Source organism: Pholcus phalangioides, unplaced genomic scaffold (assembly GCF_987345545.1).
Source record: "Pholcus phalangioides strain wild (caught in Gottingen) unplaced genomic scaffold, Ppha-v1.0 ptg000042l_1, whole genome shotgun sequence".
NCBI lineage: Eukaryota > Metazoa > Arthropoda > Arachnida > Araneae > Pholcidae > Pholcus > Pholcus phalangioides.
Genome location: NW_028301628.1, coordinates 29,466,621 through 29,489,041, shown reverse-complemented (window position 1 = coordinate 29,489,041; position 22,421 = coordinate 29,466,621). Strand labels below are relative to the sequence as shown.

The 22,421-nt window shown below is 40.1% G+C and overlaps 1 protein-coding gene across 2 annotated transcripts in view; it reads left to right on the top strand.

Moving 5' to 3' along the window:
- Positions 1-19,220, top strand: part of LOC149064768 (inverted formin-2-like) — a 106,137-nt gene extending 86,917 nt beyond the window's left edge. For both annotated transcript variants that reach the window (XM_089255252.1, XM_089255254.1), the window contains 12 exons: positions 551-1,639; positions 2,376-2,437; positions 8,130-8,232; positions 9,560-9,645; positions 9,831-9,931; positions 11,655-11,725; positions 11,834-11,941; positions 13,082-13,152; positions 13,240-13,360; positions 15,209-15,373; positions 15,481-15,574; positions 16,650-19,220. In XM_089255252.1, coding sequence (XP_089111378.1) covers positions 551-1,639; positions 2,376-2,437; positions 8,130-8,232; positions 9,560-9,645; positions 9,831-9,931; positions 11,655-11,725; positions 11,834-11,941; positions 13,082-13,152; positions 13,240-13,360; positions 15,209-15,373; positions 15,481-15,574; positions 16,650-19,063 — 4,485 coding nt within the window. In that variant the 3' untranslated portion in view covers positions 19,064-19,220. The remainder of the gene's footprint in view (positions 1-550; positions 1,640-2,375; positions 2,438-8,129; positions 8,233-9,559; positions 9,646-9,830; positions 9,932-11,654; positions 11,726-11,833; positions 11,942-13,081; positions 13,153-13,239; positions 13,361-15,208; positions 15,374-15,480; positions 15,575-16,649) is intronic.
- The last annotated feature ends 3,201 nt before the right edge of the window (positions 19,221-22,421 follow it).

The window sequence follows — 22,421 nt, the reverse complement described above, 5'->3', positions numbered from 1 at the left end:
TTCACGGTGTCCTTCAGCTTAGCATCTGAGACTAACACTGGTACTTTCGGATGTTCTTGTGAAGGGGGTAGGGGCAAAGAAAACAAATGAAAGTCACTAATTCACTAGTCTGGGCTGTAGGGTGATTGTTTAAGTACTTCTCCTTTCGCTGTGAGGTTAGTTGTTTTCTGGGAAACTATCATGCAAAAATTCAAGTAAAAGTACAGTGCATGTCAGTATACTCTTAACGGTCATCCCTCTCTATGGGCAAATAATAATTTGCCTTCCATACTAAATGTATTCATTTCAAACCCCTTAATTAACGGTTACCCTCCCCTCTTTTTATGGAAGAATTTTTTTTGTCCCACCGGTGTCCGCAAAAAAGGGGGTTTCACTTTACTCTCGAGCACACACGACTAACTCAAATTTTTAAATGTAGGAATAGGCTTTAGTCAGCCCTCAGTCGGACGACACCTGGAAAGGTGATTTTGGTTGAAAATTTGGTTGAAAACGAATAGCTTGGCTCCTACATCTCGTTTGTAAAGGAAATCTTTTTTTTCTTCTCCCCTAGGTAACAGAAACGTCGATGGAAGTGTGTTTCTTAAACATCCTGCAGCACCTACTGCTGGTCGATTCGACGAACCCCGTTTACGAAGTCGTTTGGCAGACGGCCGAGGTTCTTGTCCACCGAGCCACGCTCTTAGAAAACGCCCAAGATTCCGAGAGGCTACTGAGAGCTTCGACGAGCGGCGGTCTACTCCGATGCCATTGCTCATGTCATTACCGTCCTACGACAGCAAGCGAAGACGCCGTCGATGGCATCATGAACAAGAATAGCGGCGGCAATAGGAGGCCGAGTCAACTCCCGTTGACGTCGTCGCTGAATTCCCAAATCCTTTCATCTCCGAGCCAGAATCTCCCGCCACCTACCCCTTACGATGTATCTAGTCCCTGTAAAAACGAACGTTTGTTCTCCGATTATTCATCCGATGCCGTCAAACGGAAAAATTCGACGAACCTGATCGGTCCTGCTGGTGTTCAAGTCGGTAGTGTGACGCAGGGACAGACTCATTCACGGTGCTCCAGTGCCCTAGAATCGGACAATTCGTGCAATTCCGGTTCCGCTTCGACCATTGGCAATTCATGCTCTCGAGATCCGACACAATCTTCGTCTTCAGAGGACAACAGAGGCAATAGTGCGACGATGGTGGCACCCCCTCCGCCTCCCCCTCCACCTCCACCACCCCCGCCGCCCCCTCCAATGATGCTTACGAAGGGGTCGTCGATGCAGGTCATGAACGGCCCCTCGTGTCCTAAACCGCCTGACGGTGTCAGCACCGTCAGTTCGCCGTCGTCATTACCGTCCACAGCGAACCAAGTCAGCGCCATAGTCTTGCCACAGCAACGGACTCCCAAGCCAAAGATGAGGATGAAATCTTTCAACTGGAGCAAGATCCCCAGCTCCAAAGTCATCGGCAAAGACAACCTGTGGGCAAGGGTCGCCAGAGACCACGACGAGAACGATGCGGGCAACGACATGGATTTCGAGACGATGGAGGGCCTATTCTGCCAGTCCACGAGTCCAGGACAGACTTCTCCGAAACTCGGGTCGAGGGAAACCCCCGAGAGTACAGAAAGGAAGAAAAAAGAAACGCAAGAGGTACGTATGTGATTGCAATGTACAAGGTGTCCCACAAATTCGTAATTAGTTTAAAAATTGAAGGAATTGATGTATATGAATGCAGTTTGTGAAAAAAGTTATTCTCACGAAAGGGAATTTTTTTTCGGTATGGGGGAAAAAATTAGTTTCAGTTTTTGTCTATATAGGACACGGTGCACAAAATTCCAGCAGGAGTGATTGGACGTAAATCTTTCTTCAATCTTTTCCGTGTCTGAAACGTTCGTAAAGCTTCAGTCTGCGATTCAGTGGCTGAGGTAAAAAAATTTCACCAATACTGCTTTATCCACCATTGTCAACACAACAGTGAAAACGTTTTGTAAGCGACAATATTGGGAAAATTGAGAAATGAGCTATTAATCGTACACCGTGAATTTTATAGGACTCTAATTTGCATATATCCAGTGATTCGATTTCGTGTAGCGCTCTCTATCGACAAAAATCTGGACTAGGTTTTTTTTCTGTACCGAAAAAAAATTCCCCTTCGTGAGAATAACTTCTTCGCAAACCGCATTAAGATATACAAATTTCTTCAAGTTTTATGAGTTTTTAAACTATTTACAAATTAATGTGACACCCTGTATGTCCGAAGTCTGATCATTTCGCGAACTGGTCAGACCTCTGACATCGTGCCCATAAGCACATCGACATCATCATTAATACTGTATGATATCGCATCGGTTATTGTAACTGACCAGGATCTTTAATTTGATTCCAGATAAACCTTGTGGACGGGAAACGAAGCCTCAACATCAATATATTCCTCAAACAGTTCAGGAGGTAAGCGGATAAAATTCACATTCCCTCTTCATGAATGTTCAGTTTGACCATTGATATTTAGTCGATTCCACAAATTCATGTACAAACTTCTAGAAGAGGTAAAATGCACAAAGGTGCGTGCGTGCGTGTGTATGTAAATCGAAATCATACAATGCAGGGTTACAAACGCAGTCTTCATACACTTGTAATGGCATGGTGATGAATTATTTTAGGACACGGGTATTTGTACCCCCGACTCAAATAGTAAGATGACCGAGTTCACAAACGTGAAGATGGCTGGATATGTAATTCGCAAGCTGAGCAGCGACAAGCCTCTGTGTGATTCTCACCCCAGAATTAAACGTACTCGCGTCTTTATCGGATTCCATTCCTGTTAGTACCAATATTGATTCTCATTTCATTCCTTATACCGTACCATTCCCGAATCCATGTACTACCATTCTTGATACCATCGTTCTCGATACCACATGAATCATCAATCCCGATACCACGCAGTGGCATTCCTGATGATATAGTCATTCCCGGTACCATTCAGTACTATTCCTGATACGATCTCTCTCATTCAGTTTCTGAGATATACATTTATTTTTCTTCTCCTCTCAATTAACAAGATACAGTCGGTCCCGCCTAATCAGATATCGACGATTAAAGCGCATGCAATATCCGATTACGCGGGGAACAATTCAACTGCCATTTTACAACGTTAGCATGGTTTGTATATTGAAAGCTGATGAAAGATGAATATCAATGAAGCTTTCTCGAATAAATCAGACATCAAAAATGAAATGAAAATTATATCAATAAAACTAAAGTTTTAAAAAAATTGCCACATTTTTTGGCAAAAAAGTGCTGATTTTGGGAAAACAATTTTTTCGATAGATCTCGCTTTGCTAACGCTTAACAAATCTGCTGATGTATTTGCTAATATAGTGGGGGCGAAGGAACACGTAATAGCAAGCACCAGGGGGTTCTTAAGCTTTTTAGTTCCACGGACCCCTTGTGTCAGTGGAGTGAAGATCACGAACCCCTCTATGAAAAGCACTTTTAAACACATAAAATATAATAAAATAAAAACCAGGAAACAGTCTTGCAACGAGTATGTGTTTCTTCTTCGACACCTTTAAAATACACGGTAAAACTTGTTTTAAGCCGGCATTATACTGTAAAAGTTTGATAACACATCTTTTACAAAACTTTTATACTATAGCGCTGACTTGAAGCATAATCGCAAGGAGCCGGGTATAATTCAAAGTTTTACATGTTTCCGCAATATCAAAATTTATTTATGAATAAAAATCAGTGGCGAGACAGTTCTTGGATTTAAAATTCATGAAGATATCAAATGTTTCCGAAAGAACAAAAACTGTGTGTGTGTGCGATCGATAAATAAAATTAAATCCACGTTATACGTGTATTTTAAACACTTACCGCTATATATACGTTTGTTCTTTTTTACATAAACAAAATCTTCTTAAAATTCGGTGACTCAAAGACCTGTTTCTGATAAATTTAACAACTTTTATAGTTATTGACGAAATTAATTTCAGAGTTAGTGGAAGTATCTTTATTGCCAGTGCATATCTGTGCAAAAAGCAATGAATGATGACTGGAGCAAATTTTTTTTTTTTTTTCACCAAAGTATTTTCCAGTGCAAATTGAATGAAGTTTCTCTTACCAATCAAAATTTTGCCTGTGACAAAATGTTTTTATTATTTCGAAAACAACAATAGCCTTTGCAATTTCCAAAAGACGCTCACAAAATAAGAGTTCTACTTTGATGACTCCACGTAGCGAGTAAAAACAAGAAGCTGGCAGCATTGAGCAATGTCTCTACCCAACTGCATACTGAAGAAAAAATGGGGAAGCTGCTAATTCCTGGATGAAATTATGAATACACCTAATTTCGTTCAGTGTATGAAAAAATGTATTTACTTGAATTTCCAGGGGTCCATGGACCCCTGGTTAACAGGCCCGTCATTTAGGGGGGCAGAGGGCCCCGTTGCCCCCCCCCCACCTGGCTTTTGAAAATACACTAAAAATGGTATATATATATACAAATATATATATACATTGGGTACATGTGCTTTGCCCCCCCCCCCCCCAGAAAAAGTTGAAATGACGGCCCTGCGCTGGTTAAGAAACCATGCTCTACGTGAAGAGGAAAAAGCGCCAGACGTGAAAGAAAATAACTGAACTTTACTTCTAACGGAATTGAATATTTCAGTTCATTTTCAATTAGTGGCAACCAGTTACATGGGAGTTTTTTTTTTTTTTCCGTTAGGTGTTTGGCACGTAACTGACCGCTAGAAAACTCATACGTTACAAAATTTCTAAACGTTATAACTCCCTTAATATTCGTCCGATCCTAAAACGGAAAACACTTTTTATATTAATTTTTCACAAGGAGTCACGTGTATAATTATTGGGCGGTCACCACTCTGTATAGTATTAATTGTTAGCTTTTTTTTTTCTTTTGTGATATGGGCTTTTACTTTGGTTTTCTGTATTTTGGTTATATTTGACATCCATAATTTTTATGGGCATCATTTTCCAGCCTCCTCGTTAGGCAGTTTGCCTCTTGTGGTCTTTATGTTTGTATTTGTATTTGCATATACAGAAGCTTTTCTCGCTCGGGTTGTTTCTATGAAGATGATGAGTATCTCTATCGCAAGTGTTTAAATCCTTTCCAACCGATACGAGAAGAGCTCGTAACTTGAATAAATAAATGACCGTTGTGTTCGTCAAAATCAAGGCCATCGCAACCACAAAGAAGTGAAGACTTTATCCTCTGAGAATCATCTCATTACGCAATTAGGAACTTAATTTGACAGGAATCGTACGTACGTGCGACAGACTCAAGGTTCATTATCATCATCATCTTCACTTCCTCTTGGGAGGATGATTTAGCTCAAGATTTATTGCAACCGACGACGTAGTTCGTTAATATTCGTCGTCGGCCTCTAACGCTGCACTAAAAAAGATGCCTAAACACCTGCTAAGAAAAGAAATCCATCTATCGGAAAAACTCGTTAACCATGATTACGCTGTTATTTATTGCGTCTATATTATCAGTTCTCGTGAATGCTCATGAGCCGATTTCACCGAGCTCATGGAAGTGCAATCTGAAAAATATACTATCTTATTAAGCAAAGATGCTTCGAGATAATCTGTGAATTTGGTCATTTATGGGCACTAAGTGCATTTGATCGACGGATGACGCAGTGTCCTGCAGCGACATGCATTTTGTACTAGGCAATTTTACTTGGCTTTGAGAATTATTTTGGCATGTAATCGGCAACTTTACTTGCCTTTTGACGATGTTTTCGGCTTTAAATGGAAATTATACTTGCTTTTGACAATTTTTTTTTGGCGATGTCCCACATTTTTATGAAGGAAATATGGTCAGCCTAGATATTTATCATGTTGTGTATGTTGATACTTTTCAACTTTCGCTGACTGTTGTGCTACTCTGCTCTACATACATATCAATTATAGATCGTTTATATACAACGACTAGCTCATACCATAACATCTCTGAATATACAAGGGAACGGGGAAGAGGATATTTCACCCCCTATATACACAAGCGCTCGCGCGTCATTTTCACACATGTTGCATGGGGTTATATAGTTATTAAAATATAAAAATTAATTTTTTTATACGGACACCCTGTCCTCAGAAACCCAGTTAGAAAGTTTGGCCTTCCCCCCCCCCTTCTGCAGCGCCCGGAAGCACCAGACTTCCCCCTCCCTTGATTGTGGCCCTGTCAGCTTGAAGCTGTAAAATGTATCTATCGCTACCACAGAACATTTTATGCGTGTTTTTTCTCGTTTTCATGCATTTAAAAACGCAACCATAACCGAAAAATCTGCGTGCGCAATCTGACTCAGTCACCTTCTGCTTTAACAGTTTGTTTGCGTGACAAAACGCCCTTCGTCCAAGGCCAGTCGTTTCTTGTTCGTTCGGTTATAGCGAATATGTTTCCCTAGTGAAGCTACTAAACCTTCATATTAAGTGGGGAAAAAAAAGAGAAAAATCTTATCGAGGTAACCATTAATATTCGATATAACGCATCACGCATTCTCAGGCTCAAAAAAACAATAAAATATTTCTTTAAACGGTGTCAAAACCTTTTGTTCCGACGGGGGATTTCAATGTCACAAGCTAATAACTCCCTCAATGGAAACGCTTCTATTGTACATACAGTATTTATATCACACCGAACACTTATAACATCAATTCATTGGATAAATTATATTCTCTTGAATAATGCCTGAAAGTCCTTAATAATTTTTATGAATTCCCTACTTTTTAGTGAATCAAATGTGATTTGCAAATTTGAGGTACGCCTGCAACTCACGAATTTATGAAAAAACAGAATTAATGCAAGGAACAATTTTTAAGGAAAGGAATTAGTTCAGATTAACACATGAGCAATGATTTCAGAATTAATGAAAAATCATCAGTAATGTAAGGAATTCTTCAAGAATTAATGTGAGAAATTTTTTCAAAGTTAACGTGAGCAATGATTTCAGAATTAATGTGAGCAATAATTTTAGAATTAATGTGAGCAATAATTTTAGAATTAATGTGAGCAATAATTTTAGAATTAATGTGAGCAATAATTTTAGAATTAATGTGAGCAATAATTTTAGAATTAATGTGAGCAATAATTTTAGAATTAATGTGAGCAATAATTTTAGAATTAATGTGAGCAATAATTTTAGAATTAATGCAAAGAGCAATTTTAAGAATTAATTAAATAAATTAGTTCAGAATTAACGTAAGCAATACTTTCGAAATTAATGAAAATCAGAATTAATGCGAGGAATGATTTCAGAATCACCGAAAATCGAAATTAATGCAACGAAACGTTTTAGAATTAGTGCAATGAAAAATTTTAGAATGAATGGAAATTTTCAGAATCAATGGAAATTTTCAGAATCAATGGAAATTTTCAGAATCAATGGAAATTTTCAGAATCAATGCAATGAACATTTTCAGAATCAATGCCATGAACATTTTCAGAATCAATGCCATGAACATTTTCAGAATCAATGCAATGAACATTTTCAGAATCAATGCAATAAAGAATTTAAGAATCAATGCGATAAAGAATTTAAGAATCAATGCAATAAAGAATTTAAGAATCAATGCGATCAAGAATTTAAGAATCAATGCGATAAAAAATTTCAGAATCAGTACAATGAAAATCTCAAAATCAATGCAATGAAATTTTTCTGAATCAGTGCAATGAAAATCTCAAAATCAATTTAATGAAATTTTTCAGAATTAATGCAATGAAAAATTTTTTGAATCAATACACGGAAAAATTTAAGAATGAATGTAAATTCAGAATTAATGAAATAAAGTATTTCACAATTAATTCAAGAAATGTTTGTCGTGTTGGCTGTTAGTTGCGCTACAAGATCGCATATACCGTTGACTGCTCATCCCTAATTCTGCAGCATTTCAGTGTATAAGTCTGGATATGACTGAAGTCATTGTGTAACGATAACCTCTCGTAACATCTTGAAAGTGCTATTTCTCGCTCTGTTATCGTCAATGATATTTATTTACTTTAGTAAATTGATCGTTCGTGTTTCTTCTTATCATATTTAGTTTTAATAAGATAAGAAACGAGTGTGATAATATCACTTTTCTTTGTTTTTTTTTTTTCTCTTATGGAAAGTTCGCACGAACAAATCGTAAGGATCCTTGAAGATGGGGCTCATGAGAAACTCGGAGCCGAGAGATTAAAAGGACTCCTGAAGATCCTACCAGAGCCTGATGAAGTATGGAAAAGCACAAATTTTGTTACTACATGTATTAAAATATTAAATACTAGACGCGTTGAAATACGAATGATAATTCCTCAAAGGCCTTTAATTCGAGCATGCTTATCATTATTTTTCATCACCCCCTGGCTTTAAAAATGAGGGAAAAACAAAGTTCCATGTCATCTATATTTTGAATAATTAATGATGATTATATTTGTTTTGCCAGAAGCATAAAAAGGAGTGATGCATATCTCCAGTTTTGCAAAAGGTCTTTATAAATGAAGGATAGATTAGAGGGTGGTGCCCTCTATATACGACGTTAATTAATCGTTTTATTTCGATTCCATCGGAAAACGTTACGATGCCAATTGTGGTCATGGCCCTTTGAGAAAGAGATGTAAAAACATTTTTCATGTTCTCTTTTTGTCATGTTCTGATTTTTCGTGATAAATTTTACGAGTCAATGACTCAAAGAATGAGAGCTTATATTGTTTATATTGACGCGGTTTGTTTGACATTTTTTGGTCTAATTTTGCTTGATTTGTTTCTGTTTCCCATCTTTTGATCTTATTTTAGCTTCTCTGAGTCTATTTGGGTTTTTATTTACATATTTTGACTTCTGTTGGTCCTATTTTAGAATGACCGGCAACACTAGTCCTTTTGTGAAATCGCCAGTAACTGGTCAGTCATTTCGGGAATTAGCCAGTGTGGGAAATATGCGAAATGATCGGCCACCTCGCAAAGATTTCGGACTTCAGACCATAACAGTTGTATTTTTTTACTTTTTTTTTTTTCTTCTCTTGGCTTTCAACCGATTCTGTAGTTCCAAATGGAGACAATTGGAAATCATGTCAGAATTTTTCATTTCTCGTTTACGTGATAAATTTTACGAGTTAATGATTCACTAGAAAAAGAATTTACATTCGTGGTTTTGGGCATTGTTTTTTCTGTTTGACATCTTTTGGTCTTGTTTGGTTTGATTTGATTTCTGTTTGGCGTAATTTGGTCTTATTTCAGCTTTTTTTGGTTCCATATAGCTTTTTATGGACTTCTGTTGGTCCAATTTAGGATGATCGAACATTAGGGACTTCACGATTGATCGGTCACTTTGGGAAGTTGCTATTCTAGGCGAGGTGATTCGCCACTTCGCGAAAAAATTCGAACTTTAGACTGATATTTTTACTTTGTTGGCTTTCAGCCGATTTTGTCGTGGTAAATGGAAGTTATTGGAGATCAATCAGCTTTAAAGCCAAAGATAATTGCAGAAATCTTTTAAAACATGTAATTACTGCATTAAGTATTATATAGCCTCTAAAAAAACATGTTATGGATTTGCACACAGGTTGAAATGCTGAAAAATTACGAAGGTGAGAAAAACAAACTTGGGAATGCCGAGAAATTTCTGCTCCATTTAATGAACGTCCCCAGGTAAGTCTAGTGAATATGATGAAAATTTTTATTAAAATCTTACAAATTAGATACCGTTTATTGAACCTGAACACTTTTTTTTAAATTTACAGAATCGAAGTAATTTTCAAGTGTTCATAATGTTCAGGTTATACTTCATAACCTAGATATGATCTGATATTCAGATAATGTTTCGTATTTTGTAGTTACAAATTGAGGGTTGAGAGTATGCTGCTCAAAGAAGAGTTTCCTCCGTGTCAAGAATTCCTCGAATCAAGCATCGCTACAGTCAAGAACGCTGCTCAAGGTAAACCATATGCAGTTGATCGTATTTTATAATACCTGGAATTTTGGGGATGAGAGAAACGTCGAGCACCCCCTCTCCCCACTCCCACAATCAACGGGCTTTAAGACAGATATGATTCCTTGACGAAATCCTCAATTTCTTCAGATATTTTGCTGTTCAGCAGCAGAATACGTAGCCGCTGTGGTGGTCGAGTGGTCATAATGACGGACTCGCATCGCGGGGATCCGGGTTCGAACCCCACCGTCACCGCAGTGGTGGTCGGCTGAAGTTGGTTTCCTGTGGTTCCCAACTTCGAGGCGCAAATGCGAGCCGATCTCCCCATTAAAAAGTCTCGCCACAGAGAGCAACACGCCTGCAACGATAAATTATTGAATCATTACACTTCACTCACAGTTATAAAAACTGGTGGCAGATGGCAGCACGACACATAACAAGCATTACACAGAAAAAAAACTTCACGTCAGGTTTCACTACACGTTCACACACACATTCCCGCATGTACCGATTCGTTAGAGGTTCCGCAGAGGAATATGGACGAGGTGCATGTGTAGTTTAGTAGTAGTAGTAGCAGGATACGTAACGTACGTGTAGATGAGGTAGCCATGCAGTTATGATTAATTTCACCAACCACTGGTATATTTAGGTATCTGTTTCAACCTGGACTGTTGCTCGCAAGGAAAACGGTGCTCACTTGGTTTGTATTTTATGCTGCTCGCTTTGACCGTGGGGAATAAATACGCCGCAATTTTGCTTTTATTATGTTTTAATTTTTTATTTAAATAACCAGAACCACTCTTAGGGGTGCTTCGCACAACCACGTTTTGAGGAGGCACCGCAGTTACGGTAATCTATTACATAAATTCTGAATTTCCATCCATCCTAGAATACTGAATTTTCATTAATTCGGAAAATTTGCATTTTCATTAATTCCGGAATTTTTTTTTATTAATATTCCGGAAATTTTTTTTTTAAAAATTCTGAATTTTTATCCGTTCTGGAATTCTGAATTCTCATTAACTCTAGAAATCTGCATTTCCATCTGGAAAAAAATAATTCCAGAATAATTCTATAAATTTTTAATTTCTACCAATTCTGGAATTCTGAATTTTCATCATTTCTGAAATTATTTCTTTCATTTATTCTGAATTTTTTTTATCAATTATTGAATTGTTTCTTTCATTTATTCCGAATTTTCACGGGGCCTGGAACTATCTCTGTCAATTATTTTTCTTATTTTCAATTCATGGATTCTGAATTTGCATTAGTTTTCAGGCAATTTCTTTCAAAAGGTCTTAATTTCAATTGGTTTTGAAATTGTTTCTTTCATGAATTAAAAATTGTCTTTCCGTTCGAAATTTTCGCTAATTTTTTTTTTTTTTTTTTTTGTTAATTTATATTAAAATTTGTGTCTTTCTTTTGTATGAACATTCTTCAGCGTTCCTGTATAGTATTAATAATTTATAAATTTTTTGGATGCCGATTTCCCCTTTCCTACCCAATATATAAAAATCAGGGCAAAGGGGTCCCGAAATTGACGTCTCTAGCCCCGCTATAACTTTCGCACCAGCCCCCTCATCTGGTAAGGGCAGCCCTGAGCTATGCCACATTGAATGATTTGAAGGGTTACATTTGACTCATTCTAAGTTTTGTGCATTAGTTCTCAGATTCCTATCCGTATTTTTGCTTCATATTACTTACCTGTTTTTGTTTCATCCCAAACTAGAAATACACGAGTGCAAGAAACTTCACGAAGTACTTTACATGGTCGTTGTTGCCGGGAATTTCTTGAATTCGGTAAGATCGTACATAGCATTAAATGACGTTAGCTTATTAAATGCGTAGTTCCTCTTTTTCTATGGAAAACATTGGCGCAATTCATGGGCATTGTTATTTTTCTTCCAGGGTGGTTACGCGGGGAACGCCGCTGGATTCAAGATGATGTCCCTGATGAAACTCACAGACATACGGGCCAATAAACCGAGTGTTACGCTCATACATTACGTTGCTGAGGTGAGAAAATTCGCATTTTTAATTAAGCATTAAAACCGTGAACATCTCTTTCCGTTTGGTCCTTCCGAGATGTACTGATGTGTATGTTTCAGCTAATGGGATAAATCGGTTATTATGCATAACAACCGGTTATCATGAATAATCGCTAATAGTCTCGGTAAGTTTGATAAATTTATCACTTTTACCTACGATTGTGCATAATACCCAAGTGTCATAAGTAACTTTGATAAATGCTAAAAAAATTATCTCTTTTTCCGGTGATTATACATAATATCCTAGTGTAAGTGGTGAATTTGATAAATATGAAAAAATACAAATACTGTACAAGGCCACAACGAGCAAAATCTCCAACGAGGTGGCTGAGAAGAAAAATTCCCAAATGATATTTATGTTTGATAAATATTTTCAAATGTTTCGTAAATATAGTCGAACCCCAATATAGCGAACTCACGTTTAATGAATTTAATGATTAAAATCGTGATTTCTTGATTAAAAATTCGTTAAATTGAAGAATTTGTTCAATGTAAGTTCGTTATATTGGGGTGCGATCATATAAAATTTGTTTACTAGGAGCTCGTTACATCGAGGTCCGCTTTTAGAATTCGTTAAGTAGGAGTTATTTCGGAAAAATTCATCAAATCAGAGTTCATTATGTCAAGTTCAGACTCTTTCTCGTAAATGCGTCATCTAAATGATAAATATCATCACTGCAACGGGACCAATTTATCATATTTATCAATACAAAATAACGGATGTCATGAATTCAGTACGATTTATGATGTTTACCAACAACACTTGGGTGTTACGCATTCTCGCCGGTAAAAGTGATAATTTTTCTAGTATTTATCAAATTTACCAACGACGCTTGGGTATTATGCATAATAGCCGGTAAAAATGATAAATTCAGTGAAATTTATCAAACTTACGGTAATGGTCGGCGATTATGCATAATAATCGGATTTATTATATTTACAGTAGCATATGTGAGGGGTCTAAAGCACAAGGGGGAATGATAGATATAAATGCAATGTTTTATATGGATAAGTGCAATGTTAAGTGTGTGTGTATATATATATATATATATATATGTTTTTTAACCTTTGTGCTTTTGAACCCCTGATACATTTTGTACCGTTACAGCAAGTCAACACGAAACGACCTCATCTACTCGGGTTCTTGGATGAAATGCAGAACCTCGAAGAAGCATCCAAGTGAGTAATAATTTCGTCTCAATATTGATCCGATTGATCCATAATGGGAAGTCGATTATAATTTATTTTTTTTCTCGTCATTCACAGGATATCTATCGAGACCCTCAAGTCCGACATGGCATCTTTGTCACAACGAGTCAGTAGGGTTTCCGGACTGATCGCAGCTGGACAAGCGGAGATACAAGAGCAGATGCAGAGCTTCTTGCTGGTAAGTTGTCAAATCGTCACGATCAGCTTTCGTGCTATCGATCGCCGTTACGTCGAATCATACCGAAATTTCACTTCCAATTGTATATCCATCGCCCTTGTACGGGTGAGAGGTTAAGAATGTGTGAGTTCAAAGGAAATGAAATTCCACTGCACATTCCAGAGTTATTGTTACACGTGAAAAACTACCAGCTTAAATTCAGTTGTAATCGTTTTACCTGTGTAAAATTGAACGTAAAAATCGAAGATTTTATATGGTTTACAGTCAGAGGTGCATTTATGGTTTTTTCCGCCAGCGCGCTACATGAATTTTGCCGCCCTTCTCCCATTTTAGTCTAATTTTCTTGACTACTCTTTCCCCGAATGCGCTACCCTGTACTATAGCATCCGCACCCCAACTCCTGCAAGTACACTGAATCACTCTTTTAGTCACTCCCATGCTCACTCATTCTTTAAGTCACTCTTTTAGTGATTCACATTTTGCACATTGTTTTGGTCACTCACATGCTTGCACACGCTCTAGGTTACTCTCTTGATTGCTCACTGACATGGTTCCTTGCTGGGTCACTCCTTCGATCATGTGTACCTTTACACTTGCTCTAGGTGATTCTTTTGGTCATTCACATGCTTGCACACACTCTAGATCACACTTTTGGTCATTCACGAGCTTGCACATGCTCTAGGTCACTCACTGACCTGGTCTCTCGCTCTGTAGGTCATTCCTTTTGATCATTCATGTGCTTGCTCACGCTTTTAGTCACTCTTTTGCTCACTCATGTGTTTAGAAACTATCTAGGTCACTTTTCTTGTTACTCACTGACCTAGTCCCTAGCTGTCTGGGCAGAGGTGGATTTTTTGAAGGATATACAAATTTTGCCGCCTTTCTCCCATTCTACTAATTTTTTTGGCCAATAATTGCTCAAATTTGTCACCCCCTGAGAACTTGCCATCCTGGGTTATAGCCCGCTGAGCCCCGCGTAAATAAGCTACTGTTTGCAGTCAAAAAATGCTAATTTGATTATTTGATTAAATTTGCAACTATCAGTTTTATAACGAAAAAAATTATATTTAATCTAATATTATATTGCATTACGCAAGGTAGCTCTGCGGGTGGCCTTGCCGTTGAGAGGGATTTTACCGTTAGAAGGTTTTATCATCTAATTAAATAGACTTGCAGAAATTTAGGCCTGTAATTTTGTTAAAAATCTGCTTATTTGTCAATACAAGATTAAAAAGTTCAAGAAATTTCCTCTGGGGGCGTTTCAGTTGTTGTCGTGAAGGGCTTGTCGGATTTAGTATACCTAGAAACTTTTTCCCATCGCTCTATCTTCATTCACTCAAAAGGTATGCCCTCTTGAACTTCTCGTATACAGTGACATATGCGCAACCTCTTACAACCATTTTCCCCCTCTAAGAATCATTTTGGGATGCCCGGGAGCAAAATAGTATGAATGTTTGAGAAAAATAAAGAACATTGGAAATTACACGTAACCTTAAATTACTCTTAAAATATTGCAGATAGAATCATTGAAGTAGCGTAGTGGTATAGCAATACGAGCTCGCGCCAAATGATAAAAAAGGTTAGAACGGCACCTGGTGGAAGATTTAGGAACTTTTTTTGCTATCTTCAACTCTAAGCAAGATAAACAAAAATTTCGAATACCAGGTCGTACAAAGTCATTCATTAATAACAAACACACATGGATTTGACCAGGAAATTTAACAGGGTCGATTTTTTGCATCGTAACACAACCAGGCTCCACTAGTTAAATCCCTGGAAGAAAAGTTGGTGAGATTCGACGTAAACTTACATTATATATAAAATACCCCTTTCTCTTCTTTTTTTAAGTTTGCTGAAGACAAAGTTAAAGAATTACAGCATGAAATCGACGAACTCGGCAAAGTCCAAGAAAAATTGGCTGATTTCTTATGCGAAGAGATAGATTCATTCAAGCTCGAGGACTGTTTCAGGGTCTTTCACAACTTTTGCCGACGCTTCATGGCGTCACTGAAAGTGAGTCCGGATGCGAATTTCATCTCTGCAATTTAATTCTGGATTTCTGTCCTCGATATACGTATTTCTTTTCTAGATTTTAATAGCCTGTTTTCGTATTCGTAAAGGAAAACGAGAAATTGCACCAGCAGCAGAGGATAGCAGAAGCCAGGAGAAAGCAAAGAGAAGAACAGATGGCTTTGAAGAGGAGAAGCGCAGAGCGTGAGTATTTCTTTCACATACCGATTTATAGACATTTCATGACTAGTCTCTATGTCTGTCCGTCCGCTACGAGAAAAACCTTCACCCCACCTTGTCAGGCTGGAACCTGGAGGCTCGGGCTACTCCACTAAATTTTGCGAGGTGGGGGGAGGGCAGAGTCTGTGCCCACAGTAATTAATGGATATACAATGCAACGTAATCTAATTCTTCCTATTACTACTCCTGCGTACTCTTGGGTCCCGTATATTATTATGCGACGACACAAGAGGCAACTTTCTGCTCCTACCAATACTTTCTTCATGTCCGTGCCTCTGACACTGGTGATTGGTTTAATGTTCAGAAGATTCTCTTCTCTGTTCTTGAAACTTTTGCTACTACCACTTTACCATACAACAGCTCCGGTCATATTATCTTACAGCAATTTACTACCGATCGAGTTGGGTTTCTTGAATATTTATAGTCTCATCTATGACACCCCCGATATACGAATGAAGATTCAAGGTTTCTTAGGTTTCTTGAGTATTTCGCGACGGCATCAAGTCTTCAAGCAATAGTTTTCGTCTCGAAATGTGGCCGAACACAGGGGTGTCAATTAATCCTTCACCAAACGGGTTTTGAATATTACGCGAATGTCAACTCATCTCTGGGGGTCGCAATTATAGGTTCCAGTAAGTTCCTTTACAGGAAGGTGCGTATCCAAGGAAGCGGAGGAAAGTAGGAGATTGCTTTCTCTAAGAGCCGAAAAATACAAGCGAAATGGTTGTCTCGCGAGGTACGGGATGCAGTGAACATTAGTGCACCATTAGTTGCCCCAATTTAAGATATATTTCTGGATCCACACCTACTTCCAGGACAGGATTACCCTATTTTCATTTGGTGCCACCATTTTTGAAACAGAAGAAAGAGAATTATCCTATACGTTTTTTTTTATCTCACCAATATTACCAAATTGTATAATTTAATAAGTTGATTATGTTTCTAAATTCTCAAATACTTAAAATACTTATTCAGGATTTTTTTTTTTTTTTTTTTTTGGCTGGGTTTTGATGCATTTCAAATTATATCTTTCTTTCAGTTGGTGATATCCGTTCCAATAGTCTCAACGGAGACTACGACGCCATCATGGACAAGATTCTCGGAGATATACACGGTGGGTACCCGGAAATAAGACAGGGTGAAGTGCATAGAAGGAGTAAGAGATACTTGAACGCGGATGAGAACCGCAACACGACTACCAGAAAATTAATCGACAGCGAGGTTTGCGAGAAATTCAAGCGCCACAGTGATCCCGCCCTGTCTTTCTCGACGGCCTCCAATCCCAACAACAAAGAACAATCCACGGACTCGAATCGCGTCGAATTTCTAAGATCCACTTTCGAATCTCAGGGTAGAGAAAACAACGGGGAGGTGGCACCGTTCTCTGACGAAGGCATACGGAGATCGGGACGAAAGAAACGCCACGAGTATCTCCTGAATGGTGATCTCCACGAAAGAGAGAGGCCGCCTTCGCCACCGCCAACACAACCGCCTGCGGGTACGGAGTCCAATGTCCAGCGCGAGGAGAACAACGGTAACAACAAACTCAGGGCCAAGATATATGAATGGTACTCTAGAAACGAAGAAGAGCAAAAGAAAGAGATCATGCTGCAAGAGAAACTCCTCTCCGAAAGGCGTCGACGAAGGAACGACAGTCGGGCGGCCAGGGTCGAGTCCAAGTGCAGCGACGTCACCGAGCATTGCAATCAAGAACCTAATATCTCTTCTGGCTCGTCTGAAGATGTCACTGATTCAACCACAATGGAGAATGTCCGACAGAAGTCGTCCAAAACGGATGAAGAGACGTCAAAGAATGACTCGATAAAGTCTTTCGGATCAGAAAAGTTCATCCGCGAGATTCAACAGTTGGTGGATCCTAGAAAAGATGATCATATCGCTTCTGAAATACAAACAAACGTCAATGGTCTAGAATCCACGGAGCTGAACGGAGATAGATACATGACACACAAAATTGAAAAACCAACTGAAACACTCGCGAACGGAACTCACAAAACCGAGTGGATTCAACTCAACGACGAGTCGAAAGTCGGTCATTTCGACCGATCTGAACCGGCTCGACGGACACAACGTCGGATGAAACTTAGGGAGCGGAGACTTGAAGCGGAAAACATCAGCCGATCGTCGCCCGGTAAATCGATCGAAATCGGTGTCAAAGAATCGCAGGTGCTCTCGGGATCGATAGATGATCCGATTTCAAGGAGCGATCGTAAGCTATCGGAATGCTCAGCACTTTCGGAGGACGATGGCAGTACGATATCCCCTCAGTGCGATGAATTCGACCGAAGCAATGACGCGATGAAATCGCACGGTAATCCAGAAACGAATATCCGTGTAAAACCGGAGATAACCAACCTTCCAATAAATTCAGACATCAGACAGAACTCACCTCATGCGAACCCTGAAACAGTGACTGAAGTCTCCCGGGGATCAACCACGGAGATTAGTAGGTCCAGGAATGCATCCTTTAGGTCTCGACAAGCTAGACTTGCTCGTAGGATAGTTTCATTGTCAACAGCCATAAGTCCGACTTCACCGGTCAGTAGCGAACCAACGTATCCAAAACTGTCAGAAGAGAACTCTTGTCACGACGTACCTTCCGTCGACTGCGGAGAAACGTCCGAACCGAAGGACGAATCGCAAGAGAACAAGGACCCTATGGCCGGGAGAGGTTCCAGAAACGCAAAGAATGATCCTCCTTCTACTTCCAGGATAGCTGGAAGTTCATCTCAGTCACCGCCACAAGCCCAAACTAAATCAACCCCACCAGGAAAGCAAAGTTCGGACAATAGGACTTTCAAAAACGGACCTCTCAAAACCCTGAACGGTGGTCACTCGCTCCACAAAGTGACCGTGAGCACGGAAACCAAAAGTAAAGTCACCATCCCGAAGACGTCCATCCCGAGGGTACCGAAAGGATCTCCGAGGCAGCAGATCCGAAACTCATCCTCCGGTAGATCGACACCAAACGGCTCCGTATCGGACATACACAACGTCGTTAACAACAACGTCAAAGTGACGCACACCCTCCACAAGAAACTTTTGAACGATAAATTCAAGAAATCCAATGGTTCGGACGCCAAGACGAATAGTGTCAAGTTGGATTCGCCAAAGAATGGTTTCATACGGACTCCAAACGGTAGCATTAGGGGTAGTGGTGGTAGCAAGAATGTCGCGAGACCGACTCTCGATACCACCGCCACAACCAACGCCAAATCGAACGGGGCACGCAACTTCAACAACACAAACCACCAGCCACCGATGAAAAAGACGACGACTACTAATGTCACCGCGACCAGCAAAATCCGCCAGTATCCGTCCAACAAGGCGGCGTCCTGCGCCAGCGGACAAAGCATTTTGCCTCAAACTGCTGCCGCCACCACTTCGACAAGGAATGGACCTTTGAACAGGAGTAAGTTAAGAAAACCGGTGTGAAAATCACTAATATACACAACTGAACACCTTCGAATTGGTGTTAGGATTCAGGGAAGGCTCGAGAAAAAAATTTCTACCCGTGTGGGACCTATTTTTGGTGACCCCCCGACCACGTTTTCTTGGGTGAACAAAGCTTTTTTTCGTTCTTTCAACTCGAATTTGGTGCCCCTCCTATAGAGGCGCCCCGTGTGGCCGCACGAGTCTAACTGCCCAAGAGCAGCCCCTGCATCGGTTTCTCCAAACGTAAGGAGAGACATTACGACCTCGAAACTCTAGAAGCCATAAAAGCAACATTTCCGACCATCTAGATAGATCAGGATGGACGTCGTCGTTTATTTTTTTTTTTCTTTCGAGTAGCGAGCACCGCCTGTGCCTGCCGGTCATCAGAAGATCACCCCATAGGACCAATCCTTCGCTCAAACACAAATCATCGCAAAGTAATCCTCGAATGCAACGGGATTCTGGTGCTCAATTGAAGAGTCAATCGCGAGTATGAAATCGGACATGACCATTGGCTCTTACAAGGAAAGGGTCCCAAGGGGGAAGTCTTCAAAAGGTCTATCTATCTATCATTCAAACACCTGATCAAATACAGTTTTTGAGGACGACACCGTGGGACCACTTTCCTTGTTTGGTGCTTCTTGCGAGCAACACACATCGAAGATGACTGATCGAGATGAACAGGATCATCAATCACCATTGAATCACTGTGCCATAACGAAAACTGTATTCATCATGATCAAGGACCTGTTGTTTTTCTCTTGCAATCAGTTGAGAAATGTATTGGTATATAATCATTGTGTTAATCAACCTCACATTTAGAAGCACGTAAATTGGTTCAAAAAGAAGGTTAGGGCAGCTGTACACCGGGTGTCCCAAAACTAATGGGCTGTCCAATTTGAAAAATTAATTTTAAAAAAACGGGTGAGAGAGGGAAAAATGGGACGCGGTAGCCCAGGTCGATAAGATACTCGCCTAAAGTACCAAGGGATGTTCAGAGGTGTCGTGAGTTCGGTACGCGGTTCGTCCTTGTCAGAAAACTTTCCTGACACAGGGGTACATCAAAAACGGTGACATGACCGCAGAAAAAATTGCTGCCGCAGGGAGTCCTCTCACATCGAGGGGTTAGCGCACAAACCTCTCGACGAGTATAAAAAAACAAGCCTGCCGTTCGGAATCGGCAATAAATTGTAGGTAGCGGTCTAATTAGCCCTCGTGTGTTGAAAATGACCGTGGTGCGACAAAAATCATCAGAGGGGTAAATGGTAAATTTTCAGTCAGATAATAATTTCGAAATTAGTTGCAAATTTTTGCAGTAGATAGCACTGTAATCCTAGAAAAAATTTCGATTCCCGCTATTTGACAATTCGTCAGTATTTTCAGTCATGCCCCTCCCCAAGTGAATATGCTTCGTTAAGCAAGGGCGTAGCCAGGGGGGGGGGACCAGACCCCCAAGTCCCCCCCCCCCGAAATGTGAGAAAATGACCAAAAAAAGGGAAAAAGATGGCCAAATCTATTGTTCTGTCACTTTGGTCCCCCCCCCCCCCCCGAAATGAAAGTGGTCCCCCCCCCCGAACGAAATTTCTGGCTACGCCCCTGTCGTTAAGTAACTATTTTTCCACATCCACAAGATTTCAGGTGCTTCAACCTTCTTTTTAGATCAACCCTCCACATTTATAGAATCAATGTAAATTATGAATTTGTATATTTCATTTATAAAGATGTATTTTCTCAATGTACCGATCGGAAATCACTGGAGTTTTTTATACAAGTGCAATTCGAATTCTCTGATCATGGAATCCAATAAAGATATTTTTCAATAATAAAAAAAAGCAGGAAAATATCAAATTTTTTTTATTGATCAGCTTCACATGCACGAAATTGCGCGCGTGCGCTCGCGTAATCTGCAGCAGCAGCGTGACAGGACTGGACCTGGAAAAGTGTGGAGTGGGGGGGGGGGGAAGAAGAGGCTCTACTTCCTATACTTCTTCAGATGAGCTAGTTCTTGGTCCTTTTCTATGGCAAACATGATGTCGTCCATGGTGATCTTGGCACCTGGATCGCCTGTCCTGGTCCGAGCGAAGTTGCCGGCGGTCTCCAATATCTCTGCTGCGATGTATTCCATGACGGCCGTGATGTAGATGGAAGCCTCTACCTTGACGGTCCCGTCCGGGTTGATGCGCTCCAGCAGGTCGTGGATCTTTCGGATCGGGAAAACGGGCTTCGTTACTTTCTTGGGCAGAAGATCCATCTTTTACTGTCTCGCTCTCTCTCTCCCCTTTCTCCGTTTTTTTTTTCCTCCTCTCACTCGACTTCTAGAGGATGCTGCTGCAATTTCAATGAAAAGCCATTAGATGAGTAATAGCAAATACTATTCGTTTATACTTATACCACAATCACTAGAGAGACTTTTAGTACATTACTACGGATGTCTTTAGGCTGAGCAATTAGTACCTCTAGATATATGGCCATAGTACTTTACTCAGTCGCCCTCCTCCCGTAATTCTGAACGAAGAAAAAGGAACTCAGCACCCAGTGGATACCAGACACTCCCTTTCCCCCCCTACCCCACTGTCCATCCCTAGTTGCGGCCCTGGCCATGCGCACCATTCTAAACGCCCATTGCAATTAACGCGTAGTCTTTCAAGAACGGCAATGGACTTGGATTCGTCACGTGACAAGGACGACTCTATTCTGTCGTCTTTTACGTTCATAGGTAAGCGGTTTTAAGAGATAATTCAGCAGCTTCACTTCGAATATTGATCGTTTATCCCTGTGGTTCTGAAACTTTTGTGACCCGTGGCTGCCTTGCCAAACCAATGCCGTCTTAACGCACGGGCACAGCCCGGGAGGTCTCCTGAAAATGAGATCTGATTGAAAATTTCGATAGTTAATACGCAAAAGGCATTTCTAGCCGGGGGGGGGGGGGAAGCGGCGACTCAGAAAAATCACTTCGCCCGGTCTAACAAAGAACCGCTTCAAGGTATTGAATAGGCACACTAAAGTTCACCGCGACGCCCTTGGCAAAAGGTTGGTAATGCCCCCGTCTAGAAGACACTACACACACACACACACTTTGAGAACCACTGCTCTAGATATCTGGTTTGGTCACTCACTGGTCCATTCTCTCTCTAGCAGAGGCAGACTTGTGGTTTTACCGCCCGTGAGCAAAAAAAAAAAATTGCTACCCTTCTCCCATTCCATACAGTAGAGTCTCGATAATTCGAGATGAAAGGGACCGAGACCACACAGGATTACTGAAACCTCGGATTATCAGAAGTGATAGGGAACGTCTTTCTGGGTAAGGTTGGCCAGACGTCTCGGTTTTTCGCTATTATTCAGTCCCAAAAAATTAAGT